Source organism: Hemiscyllium ocellatum, chromosome 30 (genome assembly GCF_020745735.1).
Source record: "Hemiscyllium ocellatum isolate sHemOce1 chromosome 30, sHemOce1.pat.X.cur, whole genome shotgun sequence".
Lineage (NCBI taxonomy): Eukaryota > Metazoa > Chordata > Chondrichthyes > Orectolobiformes > Hemiscylliidae > Hemiscyllium > Hemiscyllium ocellatum.
In genome coordinates this window covers 11040514-11055762 of record NC_083430.1, presented here as the reverse complement: position 1 = coordinate 11055762, position 15249 = coordinate 11040514, and the positions used below count along the sequence as shown (strand labels likewise).

General features: G+C 42.6%; 1 protein-coding gene across 2 annotated transcripts in view; it reads right to left on the bottom strand.

The window, feature by feature from the left end:
- The window catches only part of sh3d21 (SH3 domain containing 21), a 118330-nt gene that overhangs the window by 59327 nt on the left and 43754 nt on the right, over positions 1-15249 (bottom strand). For both annotated transcript variants that reach the window (XM_060847537.1, XM_060847538.1), the window contains exons 4-9: positions 15060-15175; positions 13711-13828; positions 11925-11968; positions 5972-6041; positions 4786-4874; positions 1451-1546 (exon numbers count right to left, since the gene is read on the bottom strand). In XM_060847537.1, the coding sequence (XP_060703520.1) occupies positions 1451-1546; positions 4786-4874; positions 5972-6041; positions 11925-11968; positions 13711-13828; positions 15060-15175 (533 nt within the window). The remainder of the gene's footprint in view (positions 1-1450; positions 1547-4785; positions 4875-5971; positions 6042-11924; positions 11969-13710; positions 13829-15059; positions 15176-15249) is intronic.

Below are 15249 nucleotides of genomic sequence, written 5' to 3'. Positions count from 1 at the left end.
ATTAGGGCCCAAATGCCTGTGCTTGGCCCATATCCCTCCAAACATTTTGTAAACATGTACTCATGTGATTGACTTTTAAATCTTGTAACTGTATCCACATCCACCACTTCCTCTGGCAGTTCATTCCACACATAAACCATTCTCTGTGTAAAGAAGTTGCCCTTCATGTCTTTATTAAATCTTTCTCCTCTCACCTTAAAAATATGCCCCCTAGTCTTGAAATCCCTTATTCTAGAGAAAAGATGCCCACCCTTCACCTTAACTATACCCCTCATGATTTTATAAACTTCTACAAGGTCACCCCTCAAATTCCTATGCTCCAGTGAAAAAAGTCAGAGCCTATCCAGCCTTTCTATATAACTCAAACCCTGTCCATACCAAGCAACATTTTGGTAAATCTCTTCTCTACCGTCTCTAGCTTAAGAATATCCTTCCTATCACAGGATGACCAGAACTGGACAAGTATTCCAGAAGAGGCATCCCCAATGTCTTGTACAACCTCAACATGGTGTCCTAACTCCTTTACTGAGATTTCCTCATGGGAGTACTTTAACGCATAACTATCAGAGCAACCTTGTGAAAGAAGGATGAAAGAGACCTAAAACTGTAACATAGGCACTACAGAAATACTGGGTAATTAAGTCTTACAGTCTGTACCTCAGCCAGATCAATGCTTAACTGGTCACTTCAGAGAGTAAACAGATTGACCCTGAGATGGGAAATAAACATCAATTCCACCGATGTCACACACATTGTGCGAATTCAAAATTATTAAGCTCTGCACTCATTCTCAACTAGAGGGGCTGTTGGGCTGTTGACAATGTCCAAGTGGCTCACTAATATCCTTCACACAGAGAGAGAGAGAGAGCTGGCCATCCATAGTTGATCCAACTGACCTGTCCAACCTCCTGCTCCACCTGGCTACAGATTCCTCCTCATCCTCATTCTTCACACTAAAAGGAATATGCTGGCGATCTGAAATAAAAGCACAGTGCTGGAGAAACTCAGCAGGTCTGGCAGCATCTGTGGTGAGAGAGACAGAGCGGGTGGAATGGAAGAAAATCATATCGGACTCAAAGTGTTTGTTTCTCTCTTCACAAATGCAGGTTTCTCCAGGATTTCCTGTTTTGAGCTGCACCTTCATGCATCTGTTGTGAACATTGTAGTGCCTCAATCTTCAATCTCATTTCACAGATTCTCTCATTCTCCATAATTCACTGGCCTTGTGAAAATTAACCTTGATGTCCAACACGGGAGACCTCTCGAATCTCAGCATTCCAGTATGGGAGTACCCCATATTTTCCAAACCCAAAAGTGCTCCCAGCTGAATTCCAGTGCTGATGTGTCTCAGTATTTTATTTCAAAATATATCCAGCCAACGTCACATGTAGTGAGCTCATTCATCCAGCGCCACGTTGGACTCAAGAAAAGCAATCAGAAGGACACTCACCTCTGCCTCTTCTACATAAGGAACCACATAGTTGTCTGGGAATAATCCTTGCTTTCCGTCCATATATCCCTCCCACCAGCCTTCTTCTCCTGTCTCCTATTAACAGAAATGAATCAAAAACTGCTGCTGAAAAAATGAAATAGGATGGTCAATGCAGTCGTCACCAAACCTACCACTGCATTTGGCTTCTATTTTCAGAATACTTACTGCGGACAGATTCACACCAATATACTTGCAGCTCAGCAGCAAATTTGAACACATTTAAATTTGTACAGAAATAAATTTATACTTGAGTTTTTTAAAAAAAAATTAGAAATAAATTTTAAAGACTTAAAAAGAATTGTTAAAGTAATGTTAGGATTTCAAATATTAAACCTGATCTCTTAAACTAAGCTTTTAGTGACCTGTCCTAGCACTTCATTCCTGGACTCAAGTGCCAATTTGTGTCTGAAAAGCTCTATGTGACATTTTACAGTTAGGCGCAATGTAAATGTAAGTTATTGGTGTTGCTGCTTAAATCAGATTCCCATGTGAGATGATACTGTGCTGTTGCCTTATCACTATTGGATAGGCATGTGTACTCACATTACTGGATAGGCATGTGTACTCACATTCCTGGATAGGCATGTGTATTCACATTACTGGATAGACATGGGTACTCACATTCCTGGATAGACATGTATACTCACATTACTGGATAGGCATGTGTACTGGATAGGCGTGGATAGGCATGTGTACTCACATTACTGGATAGGCATGGGTACTCACATTCCTGGATAGGCATGGGTACTCACATCCCTGGATAGGCATGTGTACTCACATTACTGGATAGACATTACTGGATAGACATGGATAGACATGTGTACTCACATTACTGGATACGCATGTGTACTCACATTACTGGATAGGCGTGTGTACTCACATTCCTGGATAGGCATGTGTACTCACATTACTGGATAGACATATGTACTCACATTACTGGATAGACATGCATACTCACATTCCTGGATAGGTGTGTGTACTCACATTCCTGGATAGGCGTGTGTACTGACATTACTGGATAGACATGTGTACACACATTACTGGGTAGGCATGTGTACTCACATTACTGGATAGATATGTGTACTCACATTACTGGATAGATATGTGTACTCACATTACTGGATAAACATGTGTACTCACATTACTGGATAGGCATGTGTACTCACATTACTGGATAGACATATGTACTCACATTCCTGGATAGGTGTGTGTACTCACATTCCTGGATAGGCGTGTGTACTGACATTACTGGATAGACATGTGTACACACATTACTGGGTAGGCATGTGTACTCACATTATTGGATAGATATGTGTACTCACATTACTGGATAAACATGTGTACTCACATTACTGAATAGACGTGTTTACTCACATTCCTGGATAGGCATGTGTACTCATATTACTGGATAGACATGTGTACTCACATTACTGGGTAGACATGTGTACTCACATTACTGGATAGGCATGTGTACTCATATTACTGGATAGACATGTATACTCACATTACTGGATAGGCATGTGTATTCACATTACTGAATAGACATGTGTACTCACATTACTGAATAGACATGTGTACTCACATTCCTGGATAGGCATGTGTACTCATGTTACTGGATAGACATGTGTACTCACATTACTGGATAGGCGTGTGTACTCACATTCCTGGATAGGCATGTGTACTCACATTACTGAATAGACATGTGTACTCACATTCCTGGATAGGCATGTGTACTCATATTACTGGATAGACATGTATACTCACATTACTGGATAGGCGTGTGTACTCACATTCCTGGATAGGCGTGTGTACTCACATTCCTGGATTGGCGTGTGTACTCACATTCCTGGATAGGCGTGTGTACTCACATTCCTGGATAGGCGTGTGTACTCACATTCCTGGATAGGCGTGTGTACTCACATTACTGGATAGGCATGTGTACTCACATTACTGAATAGACATGTGTACTCACATTCCTGGATAGGTGTGTGTACTCACATTCCTGGATAGGCGTGTGTACTCACATTCCTGGATAGGCGTGTGTACTCACATTCCTGGATAGGCGTGTGTACTCACATTACTGGTTGAAGTTGCTCGGTACTTAGCAGGTGACCTCCTCTGGGAATAACAATGCAGCTTTCAGTTATTCTGCTTTACAATAGGAAGCTTCCTCTATCCCAAATGTCCTTGTCATATAGGAGAGACTATTCAAAGCTTGGACACTGAAGGTGAGTGGCGGAGTTTCAGACCACTATGATTTGTTTGAGTGAAAGTAAACAGTGTGGGGCTGATGAAAGTCCTCTCACTCCTGAACCTCTGTAAACACCTTTTTTTGTTGCTATGCGCCACGCATTGATTTCAAAAGCCATGTCGTCATCCAAAGACCTCTCAATGGCCTTGTCCCTCCCATTAGCTCCAAGCTCTTTGATCTACCAGCCCTGCTTTGTATCCTTTTTCCTGTTTTCTTTGCCCTGCTTTTGACAACAAAATGTTTCACAAATTTGTTCTCACGCTCTGTAACTCCCTCTCTTTCCTATCAGGCTGTGCTCCATCAGAACTCACACAAAATGCAGATCTTTGAATCTCCTTTTGTTCACTTATCCATTGCTTGGCTTGCTTTCTTTGGTTTGACCTGCACAAAGTGTTTTGTTATGCTGCAGATGCTCCTCTTGCCAAGTTGTGGGTTATTTTAAGCATTTGAATTCTCCCCTCAAGTAACCGAGCACAGGTGTTTATACTGTTGGCCGTGGATACACTTTTTTTCAGCATTTACAATTGTTGACTAATACAAGAACATCTCTTTCCATCATAACCTCCCTACAGTGTGGAAGCAGGCTACTCAGCCCATCGAGTCCACACTGAACATCCCACCTAGTCCCACCCCCCTATCCTATCCCTGTAACCATGCATTTCCCAACCTGCACACTACGGGCAATTTAAGCATGAATAGTCTACCTAACCTGAACATCTCTGGATTGTGGGAGGAAACTGGAGCACCCAGAAGAAACTTACACATACACAGGGAGAATGTGCAAGATTCACAAATACAGTCACCCATGGGTGCCTGGTACTGTGAGGCAACAGTGCTAACCACTGAGCCACCCATGAATTGACATCACCCTCCCAACTTAGCTGAGCTTAGAGATTCAAATCCACTGATGAAACCAAGAAGAGTCTTCGAGGATAATCTTTAAATCCAGTAGTTTTTGACAGCAGGTTTGCAGAGTTTATCAGCGTTGTTTATGATTTATTTCAGTGAAGTTCTCATATGGTAACACATGAAAAACAATTACCTTCTCTAATACTAGGATGACATCTCCTTTGCGTAGATTGAGTTCATCTTCTGCCCATGTAGTGTAGTCAAATGCTGCCTTATAGTATTCTGAAAAGGAAGATTACTCCATAAAACAAACCAGACCCTAAAATAATGGGTAGAATCTTAATGGCCCTTGCAACATGGGAGCAAGGTGAGAGTTCCTAAGGTCAGGGGAAATGGGGCGCACAATGGCAGATTGATTCTCTGATCATGTCCCTCTGTCAATGAATTTTACTGATAGCAGGTGAGTGATTGAACAGTCTTCTGGATACAAGGAGCAGGTGAACCAGTTGAGTACCATTTTATCAGGGTCCCTATTATGCTCAATGGTAATTGCTTCTAAAAATATCTTCCACCTATCCCCACAGGCTTCAGGGCCTCTTCCTTCACCAGTAAATGGCCACCGTTCCTGACGCTGTTGAGGCTCCTAAGCCACCACTGTAAAGCAGGACTTCTTCCTGGGTGAGGGGTGATGTCCTGTTGAATGACCCTCCTCAGAGTGCTCCAGTGGTTGCTGAACATTGCTGGGATGGGGGAATCCCCATGGTCTGATCAATTCTGCCCACTGTGACTAACTTTCCGACTGAGTGGCTGACAAGTAAAGGTCTCAGGTTCTGTTTGATGTCAGGGTTAGATGATCTTGGCCAGGCTGCTAGTGGGGCTGTCACAATTGACCTCAGTGTCTATGGTAGGATGGGGGCGTGGAAATCGGCAAGCCTTTCCCACATGACTATCAGCTGCTGATCTTATTGGAAGGTACACGCGTTGAGTAAGAACAGGACCAGATTGAGACTATGCTGACAACCTACAATGCTCAGTTGTCTGTAATTAGTACCTCAAGGGCAGCCATGTGGGTGAGAAACCTGTCAGAAAACCCAGAGGAAGGGGAAGAAATGGTGGAAGACCAATATATAGACCAAAACCGACACCAATTGCAGAGGGACCACTGGATGACTGTGTCTCACTTTGAAGGGCTTAGGTTCCAATCATCTTCAACAGATTCCCACAAATAAACTCCTGAACTCTGTCTCAGACAAAACCCACCACTTCCCCATTCCATGTCAATATGTATTGGCATGCCTGTGTGCAAACAGACAAAGACCAGCACACGGACCACCTCCCACCATCTGAGCACCCAATAAATCAAATACTCTGATACAAACCCAGCTGTTGTCTCCCACTTCCAGGTTTTCCAAGGCTTGCACTGGGATGCAATGATCCAAACATTGGGACCTACAAAAAAAAGAACTTTTAGTTTCAATAGCAAACATTCTGAAATTTTTTTAAAAACTGATTATAATTTTCTGGTGCCAAATATGAGTCAACCCAGTGAATAGCACTCTCATTTCTCTGTTACAGAGTTGTCCATTCAAGTTCTAGACTCGACTGGTGAGCATAAAATTCAGGCTGATTCTACAGTGTAGTACTGAGGGAGTGCTGCATTGTCAGAGATGCCTGTCTTTTTGATAAGGCGTTAAACTGAGGCCCATTGGATGAATGTAAAATATTCTATTGTAATATTTTTAAGAACTGTGCTGCTTCTCTTGATGCTCCGTGAACTGATTATCCCTCAAACAACTTGACTATAAACAGAAAGTAATAAGCAGGTTAGACTAAGGATAGCCAATGGATGTTATCTACCTGGAAGTCAAGAAGGCTTTGGACAAGGTGCCACACAGGAGGCTACTGAGTGAGATGAGGGCCCATAGTGTTAGAGGCAAAGTGCTAGCATAGAGTCATAGAGATGTATAGTGTGGAAACAGACCCTTCGGTCCAACCCGTCCATGCCGACCAGATATCCCAACCCAATCTAGTCCCACCTGCTAGCACCCGGCCCATATCCCTCCAAACCCTTCCTATTCATATACCCATCCAAATGCCTTTTAAATGTTGCAATTGTACCAGCCTCCATCACATCCTCTGGCAGCTCATTCCATACATGTACCACCCTCTGCATGAAAGAGTTGCCTTTTAGGTCTCTTTTTATATCTTTCCCCTCTCACCCTAAACCTATGCCCTCTAGTTCTGGACTCCCTGACCCCAGGGAAAAGACTTTGTCTATTTACCCTATAAATGCCCCTCATAATTTTGTAAACCTGTATAAGGTCACCCCTCAGCCTCCGACGCTCCAGGGAAAACAGCCCCAGCCTGCTCAGCCTCTCCCTGTAGCTCAGATCCTCCAACCCTGGCAACATCCTTGTAAATCTTTTCTGAACCCTTTCAAGTTTCACAACATCTTTCCGATAGGAAGGAGACCAGAATTGCATGCAATATTCCAAAAGTGGCCTGACCAATGTCCTGTACAGCTGCAACATGACCTCCCAACTCCTATACTCAATACTTTGACCAATAAAGGAAAGCATACCAAACGCCTTCTTCACTATCCTATCTACCTGCAACTCCACTTTCAAGGAGCTATGGACCTGCACTCCGAGGTCTCTTTGTTTAGCAACACTCCCTAGAACCTTACCATTAAGTGTATAAGTCCTGCTAAGATTTGCTTTCCCAAAATGCAACACCTCACATTTATCTGAATTAAACTCCATCTGCCACTTCTCAGCCCATTGGCCCACTTGGTCCAGATCCTATTGTAATCTGAGGTAACCCTCTTCGCTGTCCACTACACCTCCAATTTTGGTGTCACGTGCAAACTTACTAACCGTATCTCTTATGCTCACATCCAAATCATTTATGTAAATGACAAAAAGTAGAGGGCCCAGCACCGATCCTTTGTGGCACTCCACTGGTCACAGGCCTCCAGTCTGAAAAACAACCCTCCACCACCACCCTATGTCTTCTACCTTTGAGCCAGTTCTGTATCCAAATGGTTAGTTCTCCCTGCATTCCACGAGATCTAACCTTACTAATCAGTCTCCCATGAGGAACCTTGTCGTACGCCTTACTGAAGTCCATATGGATCATATCCACTGCTCTGCCCTCATTAATCTTCTTTGTTAATTCTTCAAAAAACTCAATCAAGTTTGTGAGACATGATTTCCCACGCACAGAGCCATGTTGACTATCCCGAGTCAGTCCTTGCCTTTCGAATAAAATGTACATCCTGTCCCTCAGGATTCCCTCCAAACATTTGCCCACCACCGACGTCAGGCTCACCGGTCTATAGTTCCCTGGCTTGTCTTTGCCGCCCTTCTTAAACAGTGGCACCAAGTTTGCTAAACTCCAGTCTTCTGGCACCTCACCTGTGACTATCGATGATACAAATATCTCAGCAAGAGGCCCAGCAATCACTTCTCTAGCTTCCCACAGAGTTCTCGGGTACACCTGATCATGTCCTGGGGATTTATCCACTTTTAACCGTTTCAAGTCATCCAGCACTTCCTCCTCTGTAATTTGGACATTTTGCAAGATGTCACTATCTATTTCCCTACAGTCTATATGTTCCATATCCTTTCCCATAGTAAATACTGATGCAAAATATTCATTTAGTATCTCCCCCATTTTCTGTGGCTCCACACAAAGGTTGCCTTGCTAATCTTTGAGGAGCTCTATTCTCTCCCTAGTTATCCTTTTGTCCTTAATATATTTGTAAAAACTCTTTGGATTCTCCTTAATTCTATTTGCCAAAGCTATCTCATGTCCCTGTTTTGCCCTCCTGATTTCCCTCTTAAGTATACTCCTACTTTCTTTATACTCTTCTAAGGATTCACTCGATCTATCCTGTCTATACCTGACATATGCTTCCTTCTTTTTCTTAACCAAACCCTCAATTTCTTCAGTTATCCAGCATTCCCTATACGTACCAGCCTTCCCTTTCACCCTGACAGGAATATACTTTCTCTGGATTCTTGTGATCTCATTTCTGAAGGCTTCCCATTTTCCAGCCGTCCCTTTACCTGTGAACATCTGCCTCTAATCAGCTTTCGAAAGTTCTTGCCTAATACCATCAAAACTGACTTTTCTCCAATTTAGAACTTCAACTTTTAGATCTGGTCAATCCTTTTCCATCACTATTTTAAAACAAATAGTATTATGGTCGCTCGCCCCAAAGTGCTCCCCCATTGACACCTCAGTCACCTGCCCTGCCTTATTTCCCAAGAGTAGGTCAAGTTTTTCACCTTCTCTAGTAAGTACATCCACATACTGAATCAGAAAATTGTCTTGTACACACTTAAGAAATTCCTCTCAGTTCCACCCAAATAACCTCCCTGGATGTATTTCTGGGAATATCTTCCCTCAGCACAGCTGTAATGCTATCCCTTATCAGAAATACCCCTCTCCCTCCTCTCTTGCCTCCCTTTCTATCCTTCCTGTAGCATTTGTATCTTGGAACATTAAGCTGCCAGTCCTGCCCATCCCTGAGCCATGTTTCCGTAATTGCTATGATATCCCAGTCCCATATTGCTAACCATGCCTTGAGTTCATCTGCCTTCCCTGTTAGGCCCCTTGCATTGAAATAAATGCAATTTAATTTATTAGTCCTCGCTTGTCCCTGCCTGCCCTGACTGTTTGACTCACTTCTGTTCTCAGCTGTGCCCGTCTCAGAACAGATTCAGAAGAGGTTCATGAGAATGGTCCCAGGAATGATAACCTTAGCATGTGAGGAACATTTGAGCACTTTAGATCTATACTTGTTGGAGTTTAGAAGGATAAGGGGGGGATCTAATTGAGACATACAGAATACAAATAGTTTGCTCAGAGTAAATGTTGGGAAGATGTTTCCATTGGTAGGAGAGTCTAGGGCCCGAGAACACAGCCTTAGATTAAAGGGAAGACCTTGTAGAATGGAGATAAGGAGAAACTTCTTCAGCCAGAGAGTGGGGAATCCATGGAATTCACTGCCACAGAAGGTAGTGGAGGCCAGTTCTTTGAGTATATTTAAAACAGAGATAGATAGGTTCTTGATTGTCAAGGGGATCAAGGGTGATGGGGAGAAAGTGGGAAAATGGGGTTGAGAAACTTATCAGCCATGATTGGATGGCGGAACAGACTCGCTGGGCTGAATGGCCTAATTTCTGCTGCTATTTCTTATGGTCTAATGAGGGCATTTTTACCTTGATCTTTGGACAAAATGGTTCTATCGATCCGCCAGCAGTTCAACTATATTTCAAAAGTAATTCATCAACTGTACGGTACTTTGGAATATTGTGAAGTTGCAAAAGGCACAAGTTATTACAAAGTCATTTCGGTGTCCTCATATTCTGAGGGAATGTTTTCCATGAAGAGATATAGGTGTTAAAGAAAATGACAACACAACAGAAATGATTGTCTGATAATGCTCCTTTCTCAGTGAGCCTTTAGAACATGAACCTAATAAATGTGTTTCTCCATAATATTCCGTGTTCATTCTATTGCGTAGTGGCAGACATCAATCCTGAATAATACATTACTTTTTCACATTTCTTTGGCACACCATCAGTCTTAAACATTTCTCACTCTTTGCCACTTGATAGTTCACACCTTCCCTATTGTTCAAAGAGAAACAGTTGAAGCTTTTCATCTTGCCCTCATCAGGATTATCACAAGAATACCAAATTTCAAAGGCAGCAACAATTGCATGAGGGAAAGAGTGCTGACTGGTTGGCATATCCAGTTTGATTGGTTCCAGCATATCCTTGATGTATCCTACTTCAGCATCAAGCATGCCCAGTGAGCAATTGGCTCGGGCCTATTTACAAGATCATTTATGACGTCAATCTTGTAGCAGGTGGAGCTGTAGGATTCCCAACCAGCAAAGGTAGGATGCAGTAGATTATAGCACATTGGTTTCTCAACTAGCATGCTGGTGGGTACTGTGATACATTAATCACTTGTTGGCTCAATGGTTATCCTTGCTGCCTTACAGCACCAGGGACCCAGATTCGATTCTCTCTGTCTGTGTGAAGTTTGCATATTCTCCCCGTGTCTGCATGGGTTTCCTCTGAGTGCTCAGGTTTCCTCCCAGAGTCCGAAATGCGCCGGTTAGGTGTATTAGCCATGGGAAATGCAGCGTTTCAGGGATAGGGAAAGGTGGGTGGGTCTGAGTGGGATGCTCTTAGGATGGTCAATATGGACTCAATGAGCCAAATGGTCTGCCTCCACATTGTAGGGGTTCTATGAGTTTCAGTGCCGGGACACCTTAGTAACCAGTGATTTAATATCATACATGTTCCTTCAACTGTCCACAACAGACAGAATACTGACCATACTCAAATAAACTGCACTTGCAAAACTCAGAACAGAATGACTAATGTTACATGTGCTTCTGCAATTGGATAGCATTCATTGAACAATCCTGAGTAGGCTAAAAGAAACAGTAACAACTAGTTGAATACTATTAGTTGAGTTTGTAAGGTGGCACACCTATCCTTGCTAGTGGCTACATACGTTCACATGAAAGGACCTGCCATGTGCAGACAAAATGAATATATCCAGGCATTGCATCTTTTTTTTGAATACAGGAAAGCATGCGGGACAATACCTCCTGAGGCATTCGCCTGGCAACATCTCAACAAACCAGGTCGAACCTGTTAACTATTTAGCATCATTTTTTTTGGCATGCAGTAGAAATTGTTGTTCCCTTTGGCATTCTTGTGCCTGTGCCAATGAGTACAAGACGCAAGACTTCAGCCATTTCTCAGTCAGGTATAACAGGGACTGAACACAATGTGCTGCCTTTGGAATCTGGTGCAATGAACCTCTGGTTCTCAGCTCTTCCTTTAATAGTTGGGATTAGAAATTGAGATTTCTCAATGCTCAGGTACAATTTCTGGATCATTAGAAACCTCCATTGTGGTTGCTTCATAAGTTGGACACTGGTTGACACTAGGCCATGGATTCACTCCAAGCCTCAGTCCACAGGCTCCATCCACACTACACAACTTGCAGACGCTGCTAAGTTACCAAGGTCCAATTGTAATATTTTAAGGATAGATGAATGGCTCCTTGATTGTTTTGTAGTAAGTACATATTGACAGGTTAATATGTTGGCATCATTAGAATATTTGAGATTTGTCTGCTGGATACATCACAGCCAAACTGTGCGATTCGACCTCAGTGTGAAAGCTTTGGGGTCCGTCTACCTATCACTATTCATGGAAGGAGCAGATTGACAGAAGCTGACTCCAACACTGAGACTGCTTTTGCGTCTCCTCATCACAAAGACTGTTTCTGTTTTACCTGGATGTCTGAGCTTGGCATGCTTTCATTCAGGACACCAAAATCTAAGAGAAGAAAGGTTATGGTAAGAAATGACATGAAACTGGAGCATGAACATCTTCCCGTTGCTGTTCCTGGCAGAACCTGAAGTCCTGGCAGTTGTTACTAAAGCCCTTTCCCCCAACACTAAATACTCACAGAGAGAGGTACTTACTGAAACACAACATAAGATTAATTTAGGATACCTGGTTGGCATAGACAAGTTGGACAGAAGAGTCTGTTTCTGTGCTGTACATCTCGATGAATCTATGACTCTAGTTAGAATCCTGCAATATATTTGTATTGTTTTACCCTCTCCTTTCATCTGGGCAGTGGTCCGCTAAACATTTTGCATTTGAAGCTCCAATTAAATTAACCTCTATTCTCTGCTTTCTTCCACCCCTCATATCATTGCTGTAATTATTCCACAGGTTGTTCACATTCCTGTCTCAGCATCAGCACGTCATTGATTCCATAAGCCAGTAACGTAGACTGTGCACCCAGTGCAATCCCATACTGTTGGACGCTTCTTATTGCGATGATAAATCAAGATATTTTTGGTTGCCTCATACCGTCTAATCAATTTAAATGCAACAATGTAAGTGTTATTGCATTAAGAGCTGGATATACTAACAATTTTTTAGATTAGATTCCCTGCAGTGTGGAAACAGGTCCTTCGGCCCAACAAGTCCCCACCGACCCTCCGAAGAGCAACCCACCCCAGACCTATTTCCCTCTGACTAATGCACCTAACACTATGGGCAATTTAGCATGGCCAATTCACCTTACTTGCACATCTTTGGACTGTGGGAGGAAACCAGAACACCCAGAGGAAACCCACGCAGACACGAGGAGAATGTGCAAACTCCACACAGACAGTCACCCAAGACTGGAATCGAACCAGGGAACCTGGTGCTGTGAGGCAGCAGTGCTAACCACTGAGCCACCGTACCTCCCATTTTTAAAAAAATCAAAGATGTGCAGGTCAGGGAAATCAAATAATCCTGTGGACCAGGATGGAACCACCTGACTGACTGCCATGTGCAATCCAGGAGAAGCACATTAGAGTCAAGATGCATAAATTATTATCTTAGTTGTCTAGGTTAGCCAATTATTAACACAGAAAGCTGAGGAGGATAGGGCAGCAGAGGAGGGCAGGGTTAAGGTTAGATATTAAACTTTGTTTTTCTCTTTCACTGGAAAAGGTTGGGGTTTTAATGCCTGTAAGAGTGAGGGAGACAGAATAACCTCAGTTAATTTGCAACTAGAAGCTCTAAGTTGAGATATGAATTTATACAGTTCATAATAAAGGGTTAATGGTGATTAGCTTAGGGACTGCTACTTGTTAAGTCTTACAACAGAAGAATGGTAAATATGTTTCCTATGGTACAAGGGGCAGTAAAGGTTAGATATACGTTTCTGGAAAAGTCTGAATTGAGTTAAATTATTATTAAATTAAATTACAATCAATTGTTATACAAAATGATTTAGTTTGTAGATTCAATATTTACTTTGCCACAGAATTCTGTGAATTTTACCTTCTAAAGGTAAATGAAATTCATGCAGCAATCTCAACACAATCCAATAACCGAATGCAGGATCATATGTTCCATCCTCTGCATCATTCTCCTACTTAACAAGATCTGATAGAATGATCAGGATCCACTGACAGGAGTGACAGGCAATGTCGTACATTTGGTAACATTGACAACATTGACTGAATCCTCTAACACTTGGATTATTGATACAATAAATTGAAGATTCATACCAGACTCAGTAGCAAAGCCTCGGGCCTTCCCGTCTGTGTTGTCCATTTCTATGACAAAATTAGATGGGAAGCCCCCAGTCTGACCATTCTTTCTTCCTATCCACCAACCATCTTCAATCTGAAAGGCAAGCAATTTTTAAAATTAGCTTGGCATGGTGCCATGATGGAGCAAGTCTCCATTTAATGTTATGAGAAGTTTTGATGTAGTAGATTGTCAGAATCTAATTGGCAGGCAGATCTGTAAACACAGCCACAGATTAGCAATAAAGACAAGAAGGAGATGAGGAGAACTTTTTCTTCAATATAGTGAGTCTTTATGATCAGGAAGACAGTGTATTCTCGCGGTCCCAAATACAATTAACAATCAATCAGTGAGGACAGAACAGGAACACCTTTCAGGAAACACGTGGTTAGATTAATTTTTAATTTACACATAATCTGTCCATTGAATTGGATAACATAGATTATACAAACTTCCCCACTTGAGACTCCAGGCTTGGTTGACTGTTAACAATTAGGGACGGGCAATAAATGCTGGCCTAGCCAATGATGCCCACATCTTATGAATGAAGAAAGCTCTTGCAAAATTTGCAGGAAGACAATGGAAGTGGGCGAATTGGATCTTTCAATGAGCTAGTATAAGCACAGTAGGCCCAATGGCCATCTTCTGTGTGTATGATCGTAAGGGCTTTACCTCACTGTGAGCAAAATTTGCCCATGTTTCATTGATCTCTCCTCAGGATATCTTACACATATTCAAACATTACTCATTAGCTTCACAATGGGGGGGTAAGAATTTCCCTGAACCACATCAGTCCATATTGTTCCCAGTTAAACCTCAAACCCAGCAAAGGGGCAGCTCAGTACCTGATTACACTGCCTCCGAGTGCAACAAAAGCCCTGAAGCAAATTGTGAGTGAGGCTCCTTCAACTTTAATGCAAATTCACTTAATGGATATATTTTTTAATAAATTAAAATGTTACCTAATTCAGTTCGTGCCAATTTCCCTCCTCCCTCCAGCCCCCAGAAGGCATTCTAAACTAACGTTTCCTCTAAGACTTAACGGTTCCACACAATCTGATCAGCGTGCCGACACACTGACATCTACAGCCAGAAGCCACTGCTGCTCATGGACTTTGGAATCCGTGAAAAATGACAGGGAACGTGACCCTGGCACTAGGCAGGCAACACAACCTTCGGGGTTCATACTGTCTGCTGGAGGGAACAGTATCTGTCCCCATACTGTACTGTCCCCTTAACAGACATAACACGATAGACAGAATCACCATGGAGTCTGGTGAAGATAATATTGTTCATTGGTAAAACGCTTTTTGAAAGGGGATCTTACCTCATCGAGGATCTCAATGACATCTCCCAGGTTGAGTTCCAGCTCTTCTGCTTTCACAGGGCTGTAGGAAATGACCACCTCACACCATCTCTGCTTCTTCTTCTTTACCACTGGCTCTGTAATCACACACATGGCTGTTAGGGTTCCCTTGGTTTGAAGGAATAGAAATGCTGTTTCAGTCAGCCGTCAC